This window comes from Pristiophorus japonicus, chromosome 12 (genome assembly GCF_044704955.1).
Source record: "Pristiophorus japonicus isolate sPriJap1 chromosome 12, sPriJap1.hap1, whole genome shotgun sequence".
NCBI lineage: Eukaryota > Metazoa > Chordata > Chondrichthyes > Pristiophoridae > Pristiophorus > Pristiophorus japonicus.
This window is the reverse complement of record NC_091988.1, coordinates 201,003,679-201,028,115: the sequence shown is the minus strand read 5'-3', so window position 1 is coordinate 201,028,115 and position 24,437 is coordinate 201,003,679. Positions and strand designations below refer to the sequence as shown.

Here is a 24,437-nt window from a genome sequence, read left to right as displayed (position 1 = left end):
CAGGGTAATTTACGAGGCAGATGGACCAGAAGAGGGATCTGTGAGGCAGGATGAATCTTGGGGCAAATCAATGGACGCTGAAGTTCAGCGGGTTCATGTGGCAAACATCCACAGTTCATATACCAAAACGCCACCAATGATGATGAAGGTTCTATTAAACGGCATCCCTGTACGCAGGGAGCTGGACACGGGGGCCAGCCAGTCACTCATGAGCGTTCAACAATTCGAAAAGCTATGGCCACTCAAAGCCAGTAGACCCAAACTAGAACGCATTGAGACACAACTATGGACGTATACCAAAGAAATCATTCCAGTACGAGGCAGTGCAATGTTGGCGGTCACACACAATGGATCAGTGAACCGGCTGCCGCTCTGGATTGTCCCAGGCAATGGTCCCGCACTGTTGGGGAGGCCCTGGTTAGCTGAGATGAACTGGAAATGGGGGGATGTGCACGCAATGTCATCTGTGGAGCGAAGTTCGTGCTCACAAGTCCTACAACAATTTGAGTCACTATTCCAACGTGGCGTCGGGACATTCATAGGTATCAAAGTAGTGATAAGCATCACCCCGGACGCCAGAGCGGTGCCGTATGTGATCCGGGAGAAAATTGAGAGCGAATTGGACCGTTTGCTGAGAGAGGGCATCATCTCGCTCGTTGAATTCAGTGACTGGGCGAGCCCCATCCTAAAAGCGGATGGTTCTGTCAAGATCTGTGGCGACTATAAGGCCACTATCAATCGGTGTCCCTACAAGACCAATACCTGCTCCCGAGAGCGGAGGATCTTTTCGCCACGCTGGCAGGCGGCAAGCTGTTTACCAAGTTGGATCTCACTTCAGCCTACATGACCCAAGAACTGGCCGACGAATCTAAACTACTGACCACCATCACTACGCACAAGGGACTGTTCGTTTACAACAGGTGCTTGTTTGGCATTCGATCAGCGGCCGCGATTTCTCAAAGAAACATGGAAAGCCTGCTCAAATCCATTCCTGGAACAATCGTATTTCAGGACGACATCCTCATCACGGGTCGTGACACCGAGTAACACCTCCACAACCTGGAGCAGGTGCTACGCCGACTGGACTGGGTAGGCCTGCGACTCAAGAAGTCTAAATGTGTGTTTTTGGCTCCTGAGGTTGAGTTCCTGGACAGGAAGGTTGCTGCAGATGGGATTCGGCCCACCGAATCCAAAACAGAGATATTCGACGAGCACCAGGCCCAGCAACACATCGGAGTTGCGTTCATTTCTGGGACTCTTGAACTATTTCGTGAACTTTCTGCCGAACTTAAGCACGTTTTTGGAGCCGCTCCACGTGCTCCTGCGTAAGGGTTGTGATTGGTTTTGGGGGGACTGTCAAGAACAGGCTTTCAATCGGGCGCGGAACCTACTTTGTTCAAATAAGTTATTGACCCTGTACAACCCCTGTAAGGAATTGGTTCTGACATGTGATACATCGTCCTATGGGGTTGGGTGCGTGTTGCAGCAGAGTAATGCTGAGGGCCAACTACAACCTGTGGCTTATGCTAACAGGTCGCGTTCTCAAGCAGAACAGGGATATGGGATGGTTGAGAAGGAGGCACTCGCACGTGTCTATGGTGTAAAAAAAATGCATCAGTACCTTTTTGGCAGGAGGTTTGAATTAGAAGCGGACCACAAGCCATTAACATCCCTGTTGTCAGACAGCAAGGCTGTCAATGCCAATGCGTCAGCCCGCATACAGCGATGGGCTCTTACGCTGGCTACTTATGACTACTCCATCCGGCACCAGCTTGGCACCGAAAATTGCGCTGACGCGCTCAGCAGGTTTCCACTGGCCACCACCGAGGAGGCAGCGGAGCAAAGCGCTGAGATGGTCATGGCCGTTGATGCCTTTGACAGTGCAGGCTCCCCCATCACAGCCCGCCAGATCAAAATCTGGACAAACAGAGATCCCCTCCTATCTCTGATTAAGAAATGTGCCCTGACTGGGGATTGGGCGCCCGCACACAGAGCATGCCTACTATGGGGCAGCCGGATAGTCATGCCCCAGTGGGGCAGGGAGGCATTCATGAGGGAGCTCCACAGCGAGCATCCAGACATCGTGCTGATGAAGGCCATTGCCCGGTCACATGTTTGGTGGCCGGGAATTGATTCAGACCTGGTGCACGACGTGAGCCCAGCTGGGTAATGCCTCCAGGGAGGCCCCGCTCAGCCCGTGGCCCTGGCCCACCATGGTCACATATTCATGTAGACTACGCGGGCCCGTTAATGGGAAAAATGTTTCATTGTGGTAGATGCGTACTCGAAATGGACCGAGTGCATCATTTTGAATTCGTGCACGACATCCACCACTGTGGAGAGTCTACGTGCGGTCTTTGCAACCCACGGCTTGCTGGACATCCTTGTTAGCGATAATGGCCCATGTTTCACGAGCTACGAATTCCGGGAGTTCATGTCGGGCAATGGCATCAACCATGTCAGGACAGCACCGTTCAAGCTGGCCTCCAATGGACAGGCGGAACGTGTAGTCCAAATCATTAAACAAGGCATGCTCAGGATTCAAGGACCCTCCCTTCAGTGCCGCCTATCGCGCCTCTTGCTGGCCTATAGGTCCTGACCGCACTCGCTCACGGGGGTCCCGCCCGCTGAGCTACTTATGAAACGAACACTCAAAACTCTTGAGGGTACTGTAATAGACAAAGAGGGGAACAGGGTCATCATGGTTAAACTTAACAATGGGCAGATATGCCGTAAGCATCTGGACCAAGTAAAAAAAAGGTTCAGCACCGAGGAAGATCATGAGATGGTGCTCACACCACCGCCAGTGAACGAGCAACAAAAACATTCAGCAGCATGCACAGTCCCGGCGGTCAGGCCGGAATCACCACAGGTGACAGACACTTACGCCAAGGCTCAACAACCAGAGCCCCAACTGCGGCACTCCACGAGGGAGCGTAGACCACCTGAAGGACTGAACCTATGATCCCAGTAAGACTTTTGGGGGGGGGGGGGGGAGGTGATATCATGTATGTAACACCTCTGCAATAATGCATATACTTAAGCAATGCACACCTTGACCACAGGGGGTGAACTTGTGGGAGACACTCCTTACCTGGTCATCCAGATATATAAACGGAGGTCCCACGCAGGGTCATCACTTCTTGGTCCTGTGAATAAAGGTTCAGCTCATAGAGTGATCTTGTCCATAGAATGTGCCTTGTGTGGGTTTTGTGCCATTGAGTAAGGACATTACAGCGAGAATTTTGTTACTTCTCCTGACAGTCCCGATACCTCATCACCCACCCCACCGATGGTGTCCAGAAGTGATCACGTAAGGTCAATGCTCTCCCCACTCATTGCCATTATCTGAACCATATCTGTTGCATCCTGCATCTCAGGGGAGTGCTAACGAGCTCTCCTTCCCCTCCTCATCCAGGGTGTGGCTCGCTGCACCTCACTGGGACCCACAGCCTCGGACGGTAGAGCCGTGGGTGTGGCTTGCTGCACCCCATTTGAACCTGCAGCCGCAGACAGTGTAAAACCATGAAATATCCCAACACTCATTCCACTCAGGAAAGGGGCTGGCACCTCAATGGGCAGCACCAGCACCTCCTCCAGAGTGAGTACAAGAGTGCGGGCATCATCCATCCCCTCCCCCTCACCCCCATGCTCTTGGTCTGGAAGGTGGGATTGGAAGATGTTCTCTTCAGGCTCGTCCGCGTATAAATTATCTTCTGCATCGGCTTCAGCCTCGTCAGAGTTGGTCTCAAGTTCTGCAAAATATAACCGAACAAACAAATGGTTAGCGGCAGAGGAGGGGGGAGGGTGGGTGGCATGAGTAGGCTCACAGCGCTGGCAACAGGCCCATCTGAAGGATCATGATGAAACATAGAAACATAGAATGTAGGTGCAGGAGTAGGCCATTCGGCCCTTCGAGCCTGCACCGCCATTCAATGAGTTCATGGTTGAACATGCAACTTCAGTACCCCATTCCTGCTTTCTTGCCATACCCCTTGATCCCACTAGTAGTAAGGACTACATCTAACTCCTTTTTGAATATATTTAGTGAATTGGCCTCAACAACTTTCTGTGGTAGAGAATTCCACTGGTTCACCACTCTCTGGGTGAAGAAGTTTCTCCTCATCTCGGTCCTAAATGGCTTACCCCTTATCCTTAGACTGTGACCACTGGTTCTGGACTTCCCCAACATTGGGAACATTCTTCCTGCATCTAACCTGTCTAAACCCATCAGAATTTTAAATGTTTCTTTGAGATCCCCTCTCATTCTTCTGAACTCCAGTGAATATAAGCCCAGTTGATCCAGTCTTTCTTGATAGGTCAGTCACGCCATCCCGGGAATCAGTCTGGTGAACCTTCGCTGCACTCCCTCAATAGCAAGAATGTCCTTCCTCAAGTTAGGAGACCAGAATTGTACACAATACTCCAGGTGTGGCCTCACCAAGGTCCTGTACAACTGTAGTAACACCTCCCTGCCCCTGTACTCAAATCCCCTCGCTATGAAGGCCAACATGCCATTTGCTTCCTTAATCGCCTGCTGTACCTGCATGCCAACCTTCAATGACTGATGTACCATGACACCCAGGTCTCGTTGCATCTTCCCTTTTCCTAATCTGTCACCATTCAGATAATAGTCTGTTTCTCTGTTTTTACCACCAAAGTGGATAACCTTACATTTATCCACATTATACTTCATCTGCCATGCATTTGTCCACTCACCTAACCTATCCAAGTCACTCTGCAGCCTCATAGCATCCTCCTCACAGCTCACACTGTCACCCAACTTAGTGTCATCCGCAAATTTGGAGATACTACATTTAATCCCCTCGTCTAAATCATCAATGTACAATGTAAACAGCTGGGGCCCCAGCACAGAACCTTGCGGTACCCCACTAGTCACTGCCTGCCATTCTGAAAAGTACCCATTTACTCCTACTCTTTGCTTCCTGTCTGCCAACCAGTTCTCAATCCACGTAAGCACACTACCCCCAATCCTATGTGCTTTAACTTTGCACATTAATCTCTTGTGTGGGACCTTGTCGAAAGCCTTCTGAAAGTCCAAATACACCACATCAACTGGTTCTCCCTTGTCCATTCTACTGGAAACATCCTCAAAAAATTCCAGAAGATTTGTCAAGCATGATTTCCTTTTCACAATTCCATGCTGACTTGGACCTATCATGTCACCTCTTTCCAAATTCATTTTACCCACTACCGATGTTAGGCTGACCGGTCTATAATTCCCTGTTTTCTCTCTCCCTCCTTGTTTAAAAAGTGGGGTTACATTGGCTACCCTCCACTCCATAGGAACTGATCCAGAGTCTATGGAATGTTGGAAAATGACTGTCAATGCATCCGCTATTTCCAAGGCCACCTCCTTAAGTACTCTGGAATGCAGACCATCAGGCCCTGGGGATTTATCAACTTCAATCCCATCAATTTCCCCAACACAATTTCCCAACTATTAAGGATTGCCCTCAGTTCCACCTTCTTACCAGACCCTCTGACCCCTTTTATATCCGGAAGGTTGTTTGTGTCCTCCTCAGTGAATACCGAACCAAAGTACTTGTTCAATTGGTCTGCCATTTCTTCCCCGTTATGATTTCCCCTGATTCTGACTGCAGGGGACCTACGTTTGTCTTTACTACTCTTTTTCTTTTTACATATCTATAGAAACTTTTGCAGTCCGTTTTAATGTTGTCTGCAAGCTTCCTCTCGTACTCTATTTTCCCTGCCCTAATCAAACCCTTTGTCCTCCTCTGCTGAGTTCTAAATTTTCTCCCAGTCCCCGGGTTCGTTGGTATTTCTGGCCAATTTGTATGCCACTTCCTTGGCTTTAATACTATCCCTGATTTCCCTTCATAGCCACGGTTGAGCCAACTTCCCTCTTTTATTTTTACGGCAGACAGGGATGTACAATTGTTGTAGTTCATCCATGCGGTCTCTAAATGTCTGCCATTGCCCATCCACTGTCAACCCCTTAAGTATCATTCGCCAATCTATCCTAGCCAATTCACACTTCATACCTTCAAAGTTACCCTTCTTTAAGTTCTGGACCATGGTCTCTGAATTAACTGTTTCATTCTTCATCCTAATGTAGAATTCCACCATATTGTGGTCACTCCTCCCCAAGGGGCCTCGCACAACAAAATTGCTAATTAATCCTCTCTCATTACATGAATGATAGCACATTGCATCAACCGAAGCGTAGCTGACGGAGACATTCCCATGAACCGAAGCATGACTAGCCCGCGCAGTACTTAACATTTAGCAAAGCCAGACTGTGGAATTTGCAGGATTTACCCTCTCCCTCGAGTGTGGGCCCAGCTTGTGCAATGATGGTTCCTTTTCTCTAGGCAGCACCCATCAAAGCAGCAATCCTCTCTTCCATGGGTGTGAGTGGGTGCAGATTTGCCAGGCCTCCTCCTGTTAGAGTTCTCTCTCTTTATTGTGGGCCACCTTCCTCTGCAAAGATGAAAATACAACTTTTTAGAGAGGGTGCTGGGTGGGACATGCACATGGTCACATTTACAATTGTAATTCCAGTGAATAAATGAAAATATTACTTGCACCAACTGCTTGACCAAGGATCCTGCCACTTCTTTTTGCACTGGCCTCCGGACCTCGAGTTGTTAACCATTGCACAGTTACCTTGTGAAAGTTGATTCCAGCGTTTTTTCATTTCTTTTGGTGAAACTTTTATTTGACCGCTGCTGGTGTTCAGCTCGTGCCATCTGGCCTCAATTACAGTAACCAGGGCCTCCACTTCGTTCAGTGAGAAATTCTTGATCCTTGAGCCACGTTGCATATTGCAGCTCCGATTTTTTTCCACTCAGAATAAAAGTTCTTAACACGGCTGGCTCTTTAAAAATAGCTGAATGCAGACCAGGAGGTGTACTGGGCATGCGCGCCCATACCAGTCACGTAGAAAACGTCATTTTTTCTTTTGCGCATGCGCAAAAAGAAAGGGGAGGTCCTCCTTTTTTCATTGCAGACCTTAGACTCCATCCCCCAAAGCTAAAGGACAGGTTACGCGGCGTCAATTTCAAAAATTAAAACTGGGAAATTTATAACGTTTTTTTGGGGCATTGTCGGGCTCAAAAAAAATGTGCATTACTTCAAATACGCCAAAAAACGGCATTGGGGAAAATTGAGCCCAATGTATGTAAATTTTCTTTCTTGAATCAAAAACTGCAAATGTATTCAATGCCTTAGCAACAGTTGATTACAGTATTAAAGATACAATATAAGCTGGGATTTCCTGCCCTCCCTATATTTTGGATAAGGCAGAAATTTGCTTGGGTACACTCTCCGCTGTGTTCCCACCTTGTTCTGTGTCTCCTCCCACAACCCCCCAATTTCCTACTGCATGGCCCAGCAGTATAAAGTATCCCACCTGTGGATGGATGGATATGCGTTGCTCCGCTGCCGTCGGGGTGGGAGCTCCCCTGCTAAAGAGCTCCTCGGCAACTTTCCACCCTCGACCTTCCCTCTCCCACTGTCTAAACTTCCCCAGCCCTAGCCCTAATAGACCCTAAGAGGGGGTCTTAAACACTTAAATCCCCACTCTAATCCCAATCCTGTGAATCCCAAAAGTTCGGGCCTACCTCAGGCCTCCCGCCACACCACACATTGGTGACTCAGCGCACCCTGTGCCTCCCGGCTGGACCTCCTGCAGCGACTCGGCACGACCTGGGCCTCCCGACTGGACCTCCTGCAGCAACTGGACGACTTGGCGCACCCTGGGCCTCCCGGCTGGACCTCCTGCGGCGACTCGGCACGACCTAGGCCTCCCGGCTGGACCTCCTACGGCGACTAGGCGGCTGGACCTGGCTATCCCCCCCCCCATCTGGACCTCTCCTTCCCCACTGATGGCCTGGCCTCCTCTCCTCCTCCAGCACGTGGTGAGTACATTAGATGTTACCCCCCCCTGCCCTCCCACTCTGAACCCCAGTGGACCACTGGCCCGCCCAATGCCTGCCCCCAACCAAGCCTTGGACCACCTACCATCAAGGGCGCTACCCAGCGCCAAGCCTGCGGCCAACATCTCACCATTGGCAACTAGGCCCATACAGCAGTGCTTGGTCTCCAGTTGTCTTGGACCACCTTGCCACTGGACCAAGACCTTGCTCAGCTTAGCCGATGTGCAACGACCACCCCACGTTAAAAGAACTCAGGCACAGGCATCTTCCACTCTAACATGAAGTTCGAGACTTGGAACGCCGCACTGCCATAGTTGCCCAGGAGCTTAGACGCTTTGATATCGACATTGCCGCCCTAAGCAGAGAGCAGGGGAAGGCCAGCTCAAGGAACAAGGTGGAGGTAATACCACCTTCTGGAAAGGGAAACCAGAGGCAGAATGCTGCCTCCACTGAGTCGGCTTCGCCATCAAAAACGAGCTGGTCGACCACCTCGAAGACTCTCCCTGCGGTCCTAACGAATGCCTCATGATGCTTCGACTCACCCTATCCCGGAATCAGTACGCCACAGTCATCAGTGCTTACGCCCCAACCGGTGGATCAGATGAGGCCAAAGAGGGTTTTTAACTCCACCCTTGAAAAATCCCTGACCCGCATCCCCGCGGGCGACAAACTGATCCTCTTCGGCAACTTCAACGCCAGTGTCGGCAAGGACACAGACTTCTGGGGAAGCGTGATTGGCAGAGAGGAGGTAGAGGAAAGCCAACTCCAGCGGTACCCTACTCCTGACAAAATGTCTAGAGCATGAACTTGTCATCACCAACACCTTGTTGACAGAGGGACAAATACAAGGCATCGTGGCAACACCCTCACTCCAAACACTGGCACCTGCTCGACTATGTTATCTTCCGAGCCAGGGATCGCAAGGATGTGCGCATCACCCGTGCCGTGACAGGAGCTGACGACTACTGGACGGACCACTGCCTAATCTGATCCATCATAGACATCAACATTGCCCCAAAATGAAGGGGGCAGCAGAAGCAGTGTCGCAAAAAAGTCAATGCCGGGGCACTTAAGGACCCAGCTAAGAGAGCCCTTTACAGTCAAAGCCTCACCGCTAACCTGCCGTGTTTTGATGACCCCGAGACGCAGAATGCCCACAGCGCTTGGTCTGCCCTCCAGGCCTCCATAACCAGTGCCTGCAAAGAGATACTTAGTCACTCAACCAAGAAACACCAGGATTGGTTTGATGAGAATGATCAGGAGATTCAAGAGCTAATAGATTGCAAGCACAGGTCATTTCTGAGCCTTAAACAACAACCCAACTCTGGAGCAGCAAAGCAGCATTACAAACGGCTAAAGACTAAGGTCCAACAAAAAACTCAGGACCTAAAAAACAGATTGTGGATGGAGAAAGCACAGGAGATGCAACAGCTGGCCGACAGCCATGATGTGCGAGGATTCTTCATCGCAGTCAAGGCCACCTACAGTCAAAACACCGAAGACCCCACCCCGCTGCTGGCCAAAAACAGGGAAACACTCACCAAGGACACCGAGGCAGTCAGGGCCCGCTGGAAGGAGCACTTCGAAGATCTCCTCAATTGAGACTGCCTTTGACTCGAGTGTTCTCGACTCCATTCTGCAGCATGCTATCCGCCATCACCTCAGTGAAACCCCAACACTGCACGAGGTAGAAAAAGCCATAAGACAGCTAAACAACAAGAAGGCACGGGAGCGGATAGAATCACTGCTGAGGCACTGAAGTATGGCGGAGAGGCACTGCTGGCGCGAATACATGACCTCATCTCTCTCATCTGGAGGGAGGAGAGCATGCCAGGAAATCTTAAAGATACAGTGATCGTGACCATCTTTAAAAAAGGGGGACAAGTCCGACTGCGGCAACTACAGAGGAATCTCCCTGCTATCATCCACTGGGAAAGTCGTCGCTTGAGTCCTTCTCAACCATCTTCTCCCCGTGACCAAGGAGCTCCCGGAGTCGCACTGCGGGTTTCGTCTCCTCCGGGGCACAACGGACATGATTTTTGCAGCGCAACAGCTGCAGGAAAAATGCAGGGAACAGCACCAGCACTTATACATGGCCTTCTTCGACCTTACACTGTCAACCACGAGGGTCTATAGAGCGTCCTCCATTTCGGATGCCCCCAAAAGTACGTCACCATCCTCCGCCTGCTCCACGACGACATGCAGGCCGTGATCCTTACCAACGGATCCATCACAGACCCAATCCACGTCCGGACCGGGGTCAAGCAGGGATGCGTCATCGCCCCAACCCTCTTCTCAATCTTCCTCGCTGCCATGCTCCGCCTCACAGTTGACAAGCTCCCCGCTGGAGTGGAACTAAACTACAGAACCAGTGGGAAGCTGTTCAACCTTCGCCATCTCCGGGCCAGGTCCAAGACCACTCCAACATCTGTCGTCGAGCTACAGTACGCGGATGACGCCTGCGTCTGTGCACACACGCAGGCTGAACTTCAGGACATAGTCGATGTATTTACCGAGGCGTACAAAAGCATGGGCCTTACGCTTAACATCCGTAAGTCAAAAGTTCTCCACCAGCCTGTCCTCGCCGCACAGCACTGCCCCCCCAGACATCAAGATCCACGGCGTGGCCCTGGACAACATGGACCACTTCCCTTGTCTCGGGAGCCTCCTATCAACAAGAGCAGGCATTGATGACGAGATCCAACACCGCCGCCAGTGCAGCCTTCGGCCACCTGAGGAAAAGAGTGTTCGAAGACCAGGCCCTCAAAACTGTCACCAAGCTCATGGTCTACAGGGCCGTAGTAATAGCCGTCCTCCTGTATGGCTCAGAGACGTGGACCATGTACAGTAGACACTTCAAGTCGCTGGAGAAATACCACCTTGCCTCCGCAAGATCTTACAAATGCCCTGGGAGGACAGACGCACCAACATTAGCGTCCTCGTCCAGGCCAACATCCCCAGCATTGAAGCACTGACCACACTCGATCAGTTCCGCTGGGCAGGCCACATTGTTCGCATGCCAGACACGAGACTCCCAAAGCAAGCGCTCTCCTCGGAACTCATCCACGGCAAACAAGCCAAAGGTGGGCAGCGGAAACGTTACAAGGACACCCTCAAAGCCTCCCTAATAAAGTGCGACATCATCACTGACACCTGGGAGTCCCTGGCCAAAGACCACCCTAAGTGGAGGAAGTGCATTCGGGAGGGCGCTGAGCTCCTCGAGTATTGTCGCTGAGAGCATGCAGAAATCAAGCACAGGCAGCGGAAGGACTGTGCGGCAAAGCAGGCTCCCCGCCCACCCTTCCCTTCAACCACTGTCTGTCCCACCTGTGACAGAGACTGTGGTTCCTGTATTGGACTGTACAGCCACCTAAGAACTCATGCTAAGAGTGGAAGCAAGTCTTCCTCAATTCCGAGGGACTGCCTATGATACTGATGATGTGGATACAAGCTGCAAGGTAGGGAAATACATCCTCCAAAGTATTTCCTGCTATTTGTCTCTTTGCTGGACACTAGGAACGCCTGTTGGTCCTTGGTATCGAGCATTGCTGTGGCTTGAGAGGAAGGGCAGGGAGTAGCTGCAGTTTGTCCAGTCCCTCACGGACCGATGGATTGCACAGACCCATAAGTTCAGCACCTTTTGCAGACAACACAGAGGCTGCCTACCCCTATGCCGCAGCAGCAAAACTCCACCCTGTTATTTACATCCTGCCAATATGCACTGTTCAGGCTTGCACAAGAATAATGACCACTTGGGCGAGGTAGCAGAAGGTAGATGACCACGTACCCCAGAAAGGGAAGACAAGGGGAGAAAAGTGGCAGGATAAGAAAAAATTTAAATGTTTTGATAAATTTTCATTCGGTAAACAAATCCGAGAACTTAAGATATGATCCCACACCCTGACCCACAGATGTGCTATCCTTTGTCTGGTTTTAGACTTGGCGAAAGTTGGCAGCTAGATGAACCACAGTACACCTTGCATCTTTACAGGGTTTGGTTATTCCTTTGTCAACCAGATTTCTGCAGTCTGTACATGAAGCTTTGTTTAATCGACAGATGTGGCATAATTACAAAACCATAATTGAGGAAGCCGTGCTGTAGAAATAAATTCATTTGCTGTCAATAGGTATGTGTTTTAAGTGACTTATAAAAGTAATCCTTTCTATGAAGGCTAAGAGAATTTTCATTTTATTTTCAGAGGAGCTTCTCAGTGGCGAAGCTGAAAATGCCTTTGTGGATATTGCAGATACGAATGGAGGCATTATTAAAGATGTACCAAATAAAAAGTTAACAACTGATACGACCGGTATGGACTTTTATAGCATTTGAAGTGAAAAGTCATGTTGTGCATTAGTATGCTCCATGTTATATCTCCAGCCGAGCCGTTCAACTGCACCATCAAGGAAATCTTTTCATAGGCTAGTGATTTTGGTGTATTTGATCCAAAGATGAAAGGAACAACGGAACAGGAGGAGGCCATTCAGCTAAACGAGCCATTCAGTTAGATCATAGCTGATCAGTACCTCAACACCATTTACCCACCTTAGTTCCATATCCCTGAATACCCTTACCTAATAAAAATAACACCCAGTTCCAAAAATCTTATTAATTTAACTGGTATGAAATGGCAGATCTAAATCACGAGCCTACAGTTTCCTTTAATCTAAATGCCACACCTGTAAAGTTATTTTTGAGCCAGTGAGTGAAACCTTCCATGCCACAGGTGGGACCTTGGACTGAGTGGGCAATTTATCAGAAAATTGTCAGTGCTTCTCCCGTGAGTTTCTGTATATTGACATTAATAAATGGAGAATTGTGAGCAATACACCTGAGTTTTTTCTGATGAGCCCCCTGCTGCATCCTAGCTCCTGCCTATGGTGCAAGGCCTCAAAGTTCTGCCCAATTACCTCCCCATGAAGTCAGTGACAGGGTTCAGAATTATGAGTGAAGATTGTTCACACTAGATCTTTGCCCATTCAGCACAGCCCAACAACAGCAGCTCTCGCCTAGAACAGCAGAAAACTTAGTAATCTTGTAATGAACTGTTGACCAATGTAAATGAAGCATGCACAAATCCCTGGCAATGCGGACCTGAGCGGCGGCGGCACAAAGAGCTGAGCAGAGAAGGCCCAGAACAGGTCTGAGCAGGAGCGACGGCTAAAAGAGGGATGAGAGAAGGCCCAGAACACAGACAGACCTGAGTGGGAGTGGCGTAGCATAATGAGCTGAGCAGAGAAGCCCGAAAACACAGGCGAACCTGAGCAGGAGAGGCAGCGGTCAAAGAGAGCTGAGCGGCGACTTCAAAAATTCAAGGAGTGACGTCACAGGACAGCAGGTATGTGATTGGTTGGTGAGTATTACAGCTCTTTTGCTCTGTAGGAAAGTGCCCAGGTGGGAAAGTGGATTAAATTCAGAACTGGGAGAGTATTAACTACTATAATTTTATTTGATTAATAACTTAAACTAAATTAATTAAAACTATAAAATAAAAATAATTGTTTGAATAAATACTTTAACTATTATATAAATAAAATAAGGTTGATAGAGATGGCAGGGCAGGTGGTGTGTCGTAACTGCAGCATGTGGAAGTTGGTGGAGACCAATGAGATCCCGAGCAGCCACATCTGCGGTAAGTGCCTGCAGCTCAAGGAACTTCGGCTCAGAGTTGTTGAGCTGGAGTCCGAGCTGCAGACATTACGATGCACGGGGAGGGGGAGAGTTACCTGGACACTTTGTTCCGGGAGGCAGTGACACCCCTTAGGTTAAGCAGTACTTTAGAGTTTGTCAGTGGTCAGGGACAGGAGTGTGTGACTGCGAGTCAGGAATGTATGGGGACCCAGGATATAGTGATAGAGAAGCCTCAGCCCGTGACATTGTCCAACAGGTACGAGGTACTTGCTGCCTGTATGGATGAGAACAAGGACTGCAAGAAGGATGGGCAAACTGATCACGGCACCATGGTACAGAAGGCCATTCACGGGAGCGGTGGCGGGGAGTAAAAAGGAATGTGGTTGTGGTAGGCGACAGTATAGTAGGGGATAGATACTGTTCTCTGCAGCCGCGGCAGGGAGTTCTGGAGGTTTTGATGCCTGCCCAGTGCCAGTGTTAAGGATATCTCCTCGCGGCTGGAGAAGAATTTGGAGAGGGAGGGGGAGGACCCAGTTGTCGTGGTCCATCTAGGAACCATCGACATAGGTAGAACTAAGAATGAGGATCTGCTGAGGGAGTTTGAGGAGCTAGGATCCAAATTAAAAAGCAGAACCTCTAAGGTAATAATCTTTGGATTGTTACGTGAGCCAAGCGCAAATTGACATGGGGACAAACAGATTAGAGTTTTAAATGCGTGGCTTAAAGAATGGTGTGGGAGGAAGGGGTTTCAGTTCATGGGGCACTGGCACCAGTACTGGGGAAAGATGGAGCTGTTCCATTGAGACGGGCTCCACTTAAACCGGGCTGGGACAGTGTCCTGGCGAACCGAATAACATGGGCAGTAGACAGGGCTTTAAACTAAGATGGGGAGGGGGAGGTTTCAGGAGATAGTGAATTTAAAAGCAGAAAGATAAATGTCAAGGCTCTAGAGCAGAGTAGAGTTTTGGGTAAAAATAAGCAGAGTGGGTCAGGAAGAGACAGAGAGAGTAACAAAGAGCATCAGTGACTACGGTGACATCAGGGAAAAATAGAAATAAGTCAAAGCTAAAGGCACTATATCTGAATGTGCGAAGCATTCACAACAGAATAGATGAATTAATAGCACAGATAGAAGTGAATAGGTTTGATCGAATAGCCGTTACGGAGAGTTGACAAGATTGGGAACTAAATATTCCAGGATACTTATCTTTTATAAGTGAGGCAAAATGAAAAAGGAGTGGTAGCTTTGATAATAAAGGATGCGATAAAGACAGAGAGAAAGAATCTTGGCTCCGAAAATCAAGAAGTAGGATCAGTTTGGGTGGAACTAAGAAACAGCAAGGGCCAGAAAACATTGGTAGAAGTTGCTTATTAGCTCTCAAACTGTAGTAACGTAGGGCCGAGCATAAATCAGGAAATTAGAAGCACATATAACAAGGGTAATACAGTAATCTTGGGGGCCTTTAATCTACATTTAGACTGGGCAAACAAAATTTGCAGTAATAGTGTGATGGGTGAATTCATGGAATGGATACAAGATCAGTATGTTGAGGAACCAAGTAGGGAACAGGCTATTTTAGATCTAGTATTGTGCAATGAGAAAGGGTTAATTAATAACCTTGTGGTAAAGGGGCCTTTAGGGAAGAGTGACCATAATATGATAGAATTTTATATTGAGTTTGAAAGTGATTTAGTTAAATCCACAACTAGGGTCTTAAATCTAAACAAAGCAAACTATGTAGGTATGAGGGGCGAGTTGGCGAAGGTGGATTGGGAAACTACATTAAAAGGCATGACGGTAGACAAGCAATGGCTAGCATTATAGAAACATAGAAAATAGGTGCAGGATTAGGCCATTCGGCCCTTCAAGCCTGCACCACCATTCAATATGATCATAGCTGATCATTTTTGAAACTTTAGTACCCCATTCCTGCTTTCTCTCCATACCCCTTGATCCCTTTAGCCGTAAAGGCCACATCTAGCTCCCTTTTGAATATATCTAACGAACTGGCATCAACAACTTTCTGTGGTAGAGAATTCCACAGGTTCACAATTCTCTTGAGTGAAGAAGTTTCTCATCTCGGTCCTAAAAGGCATACCCCTTACCCTTAGAATGTGACCCCTGGTTCTGGATTTCCCCAACATCGGTAACATTCTTCCTTCATCTAACCTGTCTAATCCCGTCAGAATTTTATATGTTTCTATGAGATTTCCTCTCATTCTTCTAACTTCCAGTGAATATAAGCCTAGTCGATCCAATCTTTCTTCATATATCATTCCTGCCATCCCGGGAATCAGTCTGGTGAACCTTCGCTGCACTCCCTCAATAGCAAGAATGTCTTTCCTCAGATTAGGAGACCAAAATTGTACACAATATTCCAGGTGAGGCCTCACCAAGGCCCTGTACAACTGCAGTAAGACCTCCCTGCTCCTATACTCAAATCCTCTCGCTATGAAGGCCAACATGCCATTTGCCTTTTTAACCGCCTGCTGTACCTGCATGCCAACTTTCAATGACTGATGGACCATGACACCCAGGTCTCGTTGCACCTCCCCTTTTCCTAATCTGTCATATTCAAATAATATTCTGCCTTCCTGTTTTTGCCACCAAAGTGGATAACCTCACATTTATCTATATTATACTGCATCTGCCATGCATTTGCCCACTCACCTAACCTGTCCAAGTCACTCTGCAGCCTCTTAGCATCCTCCTCACTGCCCACACTGCCACCCAGCTTAGTGTCATCTGCAAACTTGGAGATACTACATTCAATTCCTTCGTCTAAATCATTAATGTATATTGTAAATAGCTGGGGTCCCAGCACCGAACCTTGCAGTACCCCACTAGTCACTGCCTGCCATTCTGAAAAGGACCCGTTTATTCCTACTCTTTGTTTCCTGACTGCCAACCAGTTCTCTATCCACGTCAATACATTACCCCCAATACCATGTGCTTTAATTTTGCACACTAATCTCTTGTGTGGGACTTTGTCAAAAGCCTTTTGAAAGTCCAAATACACCACATCCACTGGTTCTCCCTTGTCCACTCTACTAGTTACATCCTCAAAAAATTCTAGAAGATTTGTCAAGCATGGTTTCCCTTTCATAAATCCATGCTGACTTGGACCGATCCTGTCACTGCTTTCCAAATGTGCTGCTATTACATATTTAATAATTGATTCCAACATTTTCCCCACTACCGATGTCAGGCTAACCAGTCTATAATTCCATGTTTTCTCTCTCCCTCCTTTTTTAAAAAGTGGGGTTACATTAGCTAACCTCCAATCCATAGGAACTGATCCAGAGTCTATAGAATGTTGGAAAATGATCACCAATGCATCCACTATTTCTAGGGCAACTTCCTTAAGTACTCTGGGATGCAGACGATCAGGCCCTGGGGATTTATCAGCCTTCAGTCCCATCAATTTCCCTAACACAATTTCCTGACTAATAAGGATTTCCTTCAGTTCCTCCTTCTCGCTAGACCCTCGGTCCCCTAGTATTTCCGGAAGGTTATTTGTGTCTTCCTTAGTGAAGACAGAACCAAAGTATTTGTTCAATTGGTCTGCCATTTCTTTTTCTCCATTATAAATTCACCTGATTCTGACTGCAAGGGACCTACATTTGTCTTCACTAATCTTTTTCTTCATTATACATTCAATGAATACATAATTTACAGCAAATATACATTCCTTTAAGGCACAAAAACTCCACAGGAAAAGTGGTCCAACCATGACTAACAAGAGAAGTAAAAGATAGTATTAGATCAAAGGAAAAGGTTTATAATGTTGCCAAAAAGAGGAGTGGGAGGATTTTAGACTTCATCAAAGGAGGACCAAGAAATTGATAACAAGAGGGAAAATAGAATATGAAAGTCAACTAGCAAGAGACAGAAAAACAAACTAAAAGCTTCTAAAGGTATCTAAAAAGAAAAAAATTAGCAAAAGTAAATATGGGTCCTTTCAGGCTGAGACAGAAGAAATTATAATGCCGAAATGGCAGATAAATTAAACAAATACTTTGGGATCGAAATTCAGTACCACTGTTTTGGAGGCAGTAACACTGCCTGAATAGTGATTTTACCGCCAGGCGGTAATCACTGCCTCAAACTGCCAATTTCAGTTTTACTGCCAATTTCAGTTTTACCACCCAAAGATGAGAGAGCAGCATTAAAGGTGGCATTGCACACTCATCCTTGGGCGCCAATGGAGTGGTAGCTCAGGAGGCCTACTGAATTTCCCAACGGTAGGCTGCTGGCATGCAAGCTGTATAAACTTGGGGGCAAAAAGTTTACGAAAACTTCTGACCCACACCCACACTTCTCCACTGGTGCCATTAATACATAAATGCTGAAAAAAATTGAAGTTAACAACTTGCCTTGATCTCTGGATGATACCGCCCCGGAGTCCCCGATGTACCGACAGCTTTTCCAGGCTGTACAAATGCCTGCTGGTAAGGCCACCATACCTACCTAATTTCGCAGCCGCGGTGCCAAGGGGGAATTGCACGCTCGATGACATCACCACGTGGGTGGGGGTAGAGCGCACAGTGGTACCTCTTGGCGATGCCCCCACCGCCCAACTAACTCTCGTGTGCCAAGGAACCCGCTACCTGCTGACAGTAAGTCTTTAGCCGCCTCTGTCAGGCACTAACATGTGGCGTTGCAAATGGAATTTTGACCATTTGTGTCTATCTTCACGGAAGAAGACACAAAAGACTTAACGGAAATAGTGAGGAACCAAGGGTCTCATGAGAATGAGGAACTGAAATTAGTAAAATAAAGTACTGGAGAAGTTAATGGGACTGAAAGCCAATAAATCCCCTACGCCTGATGGCCTACATCCTAGAGTTTTGTAGAGGTGGCTATAAAGATATTGGTTTTCATCTTCCAAAATTCCATAGATTCAAGAACGGTTCCCATAAATTTGAAGGTAAATGTAACCCCACTATTTAAGAAAGGAGGGAGTGAAAAAACAGGGAACTACAGTCTAGATAGCCTGACATCAGTAGTAGGACAAATGCTAGAATCTATTATTAAGGAAGTGGTAACAGGGCACTTAGAAAATAATACAGGTTGAACCTCTCTAGTCCGGCACCCTCGGGACCTGACCGGTGCCGGAACAGAGAATTTGTCGAACCACAGGAGGTCACGCCTAGCCTAGGCTTACTGGTACCTGAAGACAGTGCCCAGGCTCATGAACGTCTCCACCACACTCCGGTTGCGAAACTCGGGCCTCGCTCTCTCTCTCTGCTGGTTTGTTGCTCTCTTTTTTTTAAGATCGTGTCTCCCCGCACCCGCTGCACCTGCACCCTCCCCGCTGCACCCGTTCATGCTCCAGACACGGGACTGATGCCGAACCACGGGTGGTGCCGGAACAGAGTGCCCTGTACTGGAGAGGTACAACCTGTAATAGGATTGGGCAGAGTCAACATGGATTTATGACGGGGAAATCATGTTTGACAAATCTGTTGGAGCTTTTTGAGGTTATCGCTAGCACAATAGAAAAGGGGGAACCAGAGAATGTGGTGAATTTGGATTTTCATAAGGCATTCAATAAGGTGCCACACAAGAGGTTATTGAACAAAATTAGGGCTCATGGAATTGGGGGGGTAATATACTAGCATGGATTGAGGATTGTTGGTTAACAGACAGAAAACAGAGAGCAGGAATAAACGGGTCATTTTTGGGTTGGCAGACTGTAACTAGTGGGGTACCGCAAGGTTGCGAGCCCCGGTGGGCAGAGGAAATGTTTCAAAGCCTTCTTGATTAAGTGCAACATCCCCACTGACACCTGGGAATCCCTTGCCCAAGATCGCCCTCGGTGGAGGAAGAGCATCCGGGAGGGCGCTGAGCGCGGCGGCAGTCGGGAGCAGCATCGGGAGTTCGTTGGTGAGGCCTATAAAAGGCACAGCAGGGAGTCCAGGCCCCAGCGTCGGCGGCAGTCGGGAGCAGCGTGAGTCCGTTGGTGAGGCCGATAAAAGGCACAGCAGGGAGTCCGGTGCCCAGCGTCGGGAACAGCGTGAATCCGTTGGTGAGGCGTACTTGTGCAGCTACAGGGAGAAGGCAAAAAAGTAGAAAGAAACAGAAAGGTGACATCACAGCCAAGGGGGTAAGTGATTGGCTGATTGGTGAGTAGTTTTTCTTTTTTCTCTTCTATAACAGTGAGTAAACTTTAGCATTGTTGTTGCCAATTTAAGTGTATCTAAGGGTTAAGTCATGGCAGGAGAGCTCGGTCATGTGATATGCTCCTCCTGTACCATGTGGGAACTCCGGGACACTTCCAGTGTCCCTGATGACTACGTGTGCAGGAAGTGTGTCCGCCTCCAGCTCCTGACGGTCCGCGTTGCGGAATTGGAGCTGAGGGTGGATTCACTCTGGAGCATCCACGATGCTGAGAATGACGTGAGTAGCACATGTAGCGAGCTGGTCTTACCACAGGTGAAGGGTCCACAGCCAGCTAGGGAATGGAAGATCAGCAGGAAGAGCAGTGCAAGGAAGGTAGTGCAGGGGTCCCCTGCGGTCATCCCCCTGCAAAACAGATACAGCGTTTTGAGTACTGTTGAGGGGGATGACTCATCAGGGGAGGGCAGCAGCAGCCAAGTCTATGGCACCATGGCTGGCTCTGCTGCACAGGAGGGCAGGAAAAAGAGTGGGAGCGCGATAGTGACAGGGGATTCGATTGTAAGGGGAATACATAGGCGTTTCTGCGGCTGCAACCGAGACTCCAGGATGGTATGTTGCCTCCCTGGTGCAAGGGTCAAGGATGTCTCGGAGCGGGCGCAGGACATTCTGAAAAGGGAGGGTGAACAGCCAGTTGTCTTGGTGCACATTGGTACCAACGATATAGGTAAAAAAAAGGGATGAGGTCCTACAAAACGCATTTAAGGAGCTAGGAGCTGAATTAAAACGTAGGACCTCAAAAGTAGTAATCTCAGGATTGCTATCAGTGCCACGTGCTAGTCAGAGTAGGAATCGCGGGATAGCTCAGATGAATACGTGGTTTGAGCAGTGGTGCAGCAGGGAGCGATTCAAATTCCTGGGGCGTTGGAACCGGTTCTGGGGGAGGTGGGACCAGGACAAACCGGACAGTCTGCACCTGGGCAGGACCAGAACCAATGTCCTAGGGGGAGTGTTTGCTAGTGCTGTTGGGGAGGAGTTAAACTAATATGGCAGGAGGATGGGAACCAATGCAGGGAGACAGAGGGAAACAAAAAGGAGACAAAAGCAAAAGACACAAAGGAGATGAGTAAAAGTGGAGGGCAGAGAAACCCAAGGCAAAAAACAAAAAGGGCCACTGAATATAAAGGGGCTGCAGGAGGGGTCAAAACTAAAAAATCATGGCTTAAAAACTAGGATTAAAACACTCTACCTAAACGCACGCAGCATTCAAAATAAAGTAAATGAGTTGACGGCACAAATCATTACAAATGGGTATGATTTGGTGGCCATTACAGAAACGTGGTTGCAGGGTGGCCAAGACTGGGAATTAAACATACAGGGGTATCTGACGATTCGGAAAGATGGACAAGAAGGGAAAGGAGGTGAGGTAGCTCTGTTAATAAAGAATGATATCAGGGCAGTTGTGAGAGACGATATTGGCTCTAATGAACAAAATGTTGAATCATTGTGGGTGGAGATTAGAGATAGTAAGGGGAAAAAGTCACTGGTGGGCGTAGTTTATAGGCCCCCAAATAATAACTTAACGGTGGGGAGGGCAATAATCAAGGGAATAATGGAGGCATGTGAAAAAGGAACGGCAGTAGTCATGGGGGATTTTAACCTACATATCAATTGGTCAAATCAAATCGCACGGGGTAGCCTGGAGGAGGAATTCATAGAATGCATACGAGATTGTTTCTTAGAACAGTATGTTACAGAACCTACAAGGGAGCAAGCTATCTTAGATCTGGTCCTGTGTAATGAGGCAGGAATAATAAACGATCTAGTAAAAGAGCCTCTCGGAATGAGTGATCACAGTATGGTTGAATTTGTAATACAGATTGAGGATGAGGAAGTAGTATCTCAAACGAGCGTACTATGCTTAAACAAAGGGGACTACAGTGGGATGAGGGCAGAGTTGGCTAAAGTAGACTGGAAACACAGACTAAACGGTGGCACAATTGAGGAACAGTGGAGGACTTTTAAGGAGCTCTTTCATAGTGCTCAACAAAAATATATTCCAGTGAAAAAGAAGGGCGGTAAGAGAAGGGATAACCAGCCGTGGATAACCAAGGAAATAAAGAAAAGTATCAAATTAAAAACCAATGCGTGTAAGGTGGCCAAGGTTAGTGTGAAAATAGAAGATTGGGAAAATTTTAAACGACAGCAAAGAATGACTAAGAAAGCAATAAAGAAAGGAAAGATAGATTACGAAGGTAAACTTGCGCAAAACATAAAAACGGATAGTAAAAGCTTTTGCCGATATATAAAACGGAAAAGAGTGATTAAAGTAAATGTTGGTCCCTGAGAAGATGAGAAGGGGGATTTAATAATGGGAAATGTGGAAATGGCTGGCTGAGACCTGAAACAATTATTTTGCTTCGGTCTTCACAGTGGAAGACACAAAAACCATGCCAAAAATTGCTGGTCACAGGAATGTGGGAAGGGAGGACCTTGAGACAATCACTATCACTAGGGGGGTAGTGCTGGACAGGCTAATGGGACTCAAGGTAGACAAGTCCCTTGGTCCTGATGAAATGCATCCCAGGGTATTAAAAGAGATGGCGGACGTTATAGCAGATGCATTCGTTATAATCTACCAAAAGTCTCTGGACTCTGGGGAGGTACCAGCAGATTGGAAAACGGCTAATGTGACGCCTCTGTTTAAAAATGGGGGCAGACAAAAGGCAGGTAACTATAGGCCGGTTAGTTTAACATCTGTAGTGGGGAAAATGCTTGAAACTATCATTAAGGAAGAAATAGCGGGACATCTAGATAGGAATAGTGCAATCAAGCAGACGCAGCATGGATTCATGAAGGGGAAATCATGTTTAACTAATTTACTGGAATTCTTTGAGGATATAATGAGCCTGGTGGATAGAGGTGTACCGATGGATGTGGTGTATTTAGATTTCCAAAAGGCATTCGATAAGGTGCCACACAAAAGGTTACTGCAGAAGATAAGGGTACGCGGAGTCAGAGGAAATGTATTAGCATGGATAGAGAATTGGCTGGCGAACAGAAAGCAGAGAGTCGGGATAAATGGGTCTTTTTCGGGTTGGAAATCGGTGGTTAGTGGTGTGCCACAGGGATCGGTGCTGGGACCACAACTGTTTACAATATACATAGATGACCTGGAAGAGGGGACAGAGTGTAGTGTAACAAAATTTGCAGATGACACAAAGATTAGTGGGAAAGCGGGTTGTGTAGAGGACGCAGAAAGGCTGCAAAGAGATTTAGATAGGTTAAGCGAATGGGCTAAGGTTTGGCAGATGGAATACAATGTCGAAAAGTGTGAGGTCATCCACCTTGGGAAAAAAACAGTAAAAGGGAATATTATTTGAATATGGAGAAATTACAACATGCTGCGGTGCAGAGGGACCTGGGGGTCCTTGTGCATGAATCCCAAAAAGTTAGTTTGCAGGTGCAGCAGGTAATCAGGAAGGCGAATGGAATGTTGGCCTTCATTGCGAGAGGGATGGAGTACAAAAGCAGGGAGGTCCTGCTGCAACTGTACAGGGTATTGGTGAGGCCGCACCTGGAGTACTTTATGCAGTTTTGGTCACCTCACTTAAGGAAGGATATACTAGCTTTGGAGGGGGTACAGAGACTATTCACGAGGCTGATTCCAGAGATGAGGGGGTTAACTTATGATGATAGATTGAGTAGACTGGGTCTTTACTCGTTGGAGTTCAGAAGGATGAGGGGGAATCTTATAGAAACATTTAAAATAATGAAAGGGATAGACAAGATGGAGGCAGAGAGGTTGTTTCCACTGGTCGGGGAGACTAGAACTAGGGGGCACAGTCTCAAAATACGGGGGAGCCAATTTAAAACCGAGTTGAGAAGGAATTTCTTCTCCCAGAGGGTTGTGAATCTGTGGAATTCTCTGCCCAAGGAATCAGTTGAGGCTAGCTCATTGAATGTATTCAAGTCACAGATAGATAGATTTTTAACCAATAAGGGAATTAAGGGTTATGGGGAGCGGGTGGGTAAGTGAAGCTGAGTCCACGGCCAGATCAGCCATGATCTTGTTGAATGGCGGAGCAGGCTCAAGGGGCTAGATGGCCTACTCCTGTTCCTAATTCTTATGTTCTTATATTATGTTCTCGTCGCCAAGAGCATGCAGAAAACAAGCGCAGTCATAAAGGAGCATGCGGCAAACAAGACTCCCCACCCACCCTTTCCTTCATCCACTGTCTGCCCCACCTGTGACAGACTGTAATTCTTGTATTGGACTGTACAGTCACCTGAGAACTCACTTTTAGAGAGGAAGCAAGTCTTCCTCGATTTCAAGGGACTGCCTGTGATGATGATGGATGACCGCAAGGTTTGGTGCTTGGGTTTCAGCTATTCACATCTATATCAATGATTTGGATGAAGGGACCAAATGTAATATATCCAAGTTTGCTGATGATACAAAGCTAGGTTGGAATGTAAGTTGTGAGCAGGATGCAAAGAGACTTCAAGGGGATATAGATAGGCTAAGTGAGTGGGCAAGAACATGGCAAATGGAATATAATATGGAGAAATGTGAAGTTATCCATTTTGGTAGAAAAAATAGAAAAGCAGAGTATTTTTTTAAATGGTGAGAAATTGGGAAATGTTGGTGTTCAGAGGGACACAAGAACATAAGAAATAGAAGCAGGAGTAGGGCATTTGGCCCCTCGAGCCTGTTCCGCCATTTAATAAGATCTGATCTTGGGCTCAGCTCCACTTCCCTGCC

The 24,437-nt window shown here is 47.7% G+C and overlaps 1 protein-coding gene across 5 annotated transcripts in view; it reads left to right on the top strand.

Moving 5' to 3' along the window:
* Positions 1–24,437, top strand: part of LOC139277658 (double-strand-break repair protein rad21 homolog) — a 100,158-nt gene that overhangs the window by 39,805 nt on the left and 35,916 nt on the right. For all 5 annotated transcript variants that reach the window (XM_070896418.1, XM_070896417.1, XM_070896420.1 and 2 more), the window contains exon 8: positions 12,122–12,229. In XM_070896418.1, the coding sequence (XP_070752519.1) occupies positions 12,122–12,229 (108 nt within the window). The remainder of the gene's footprint in view (positions 1–12,121; positions 12,230–24,437) is intronic.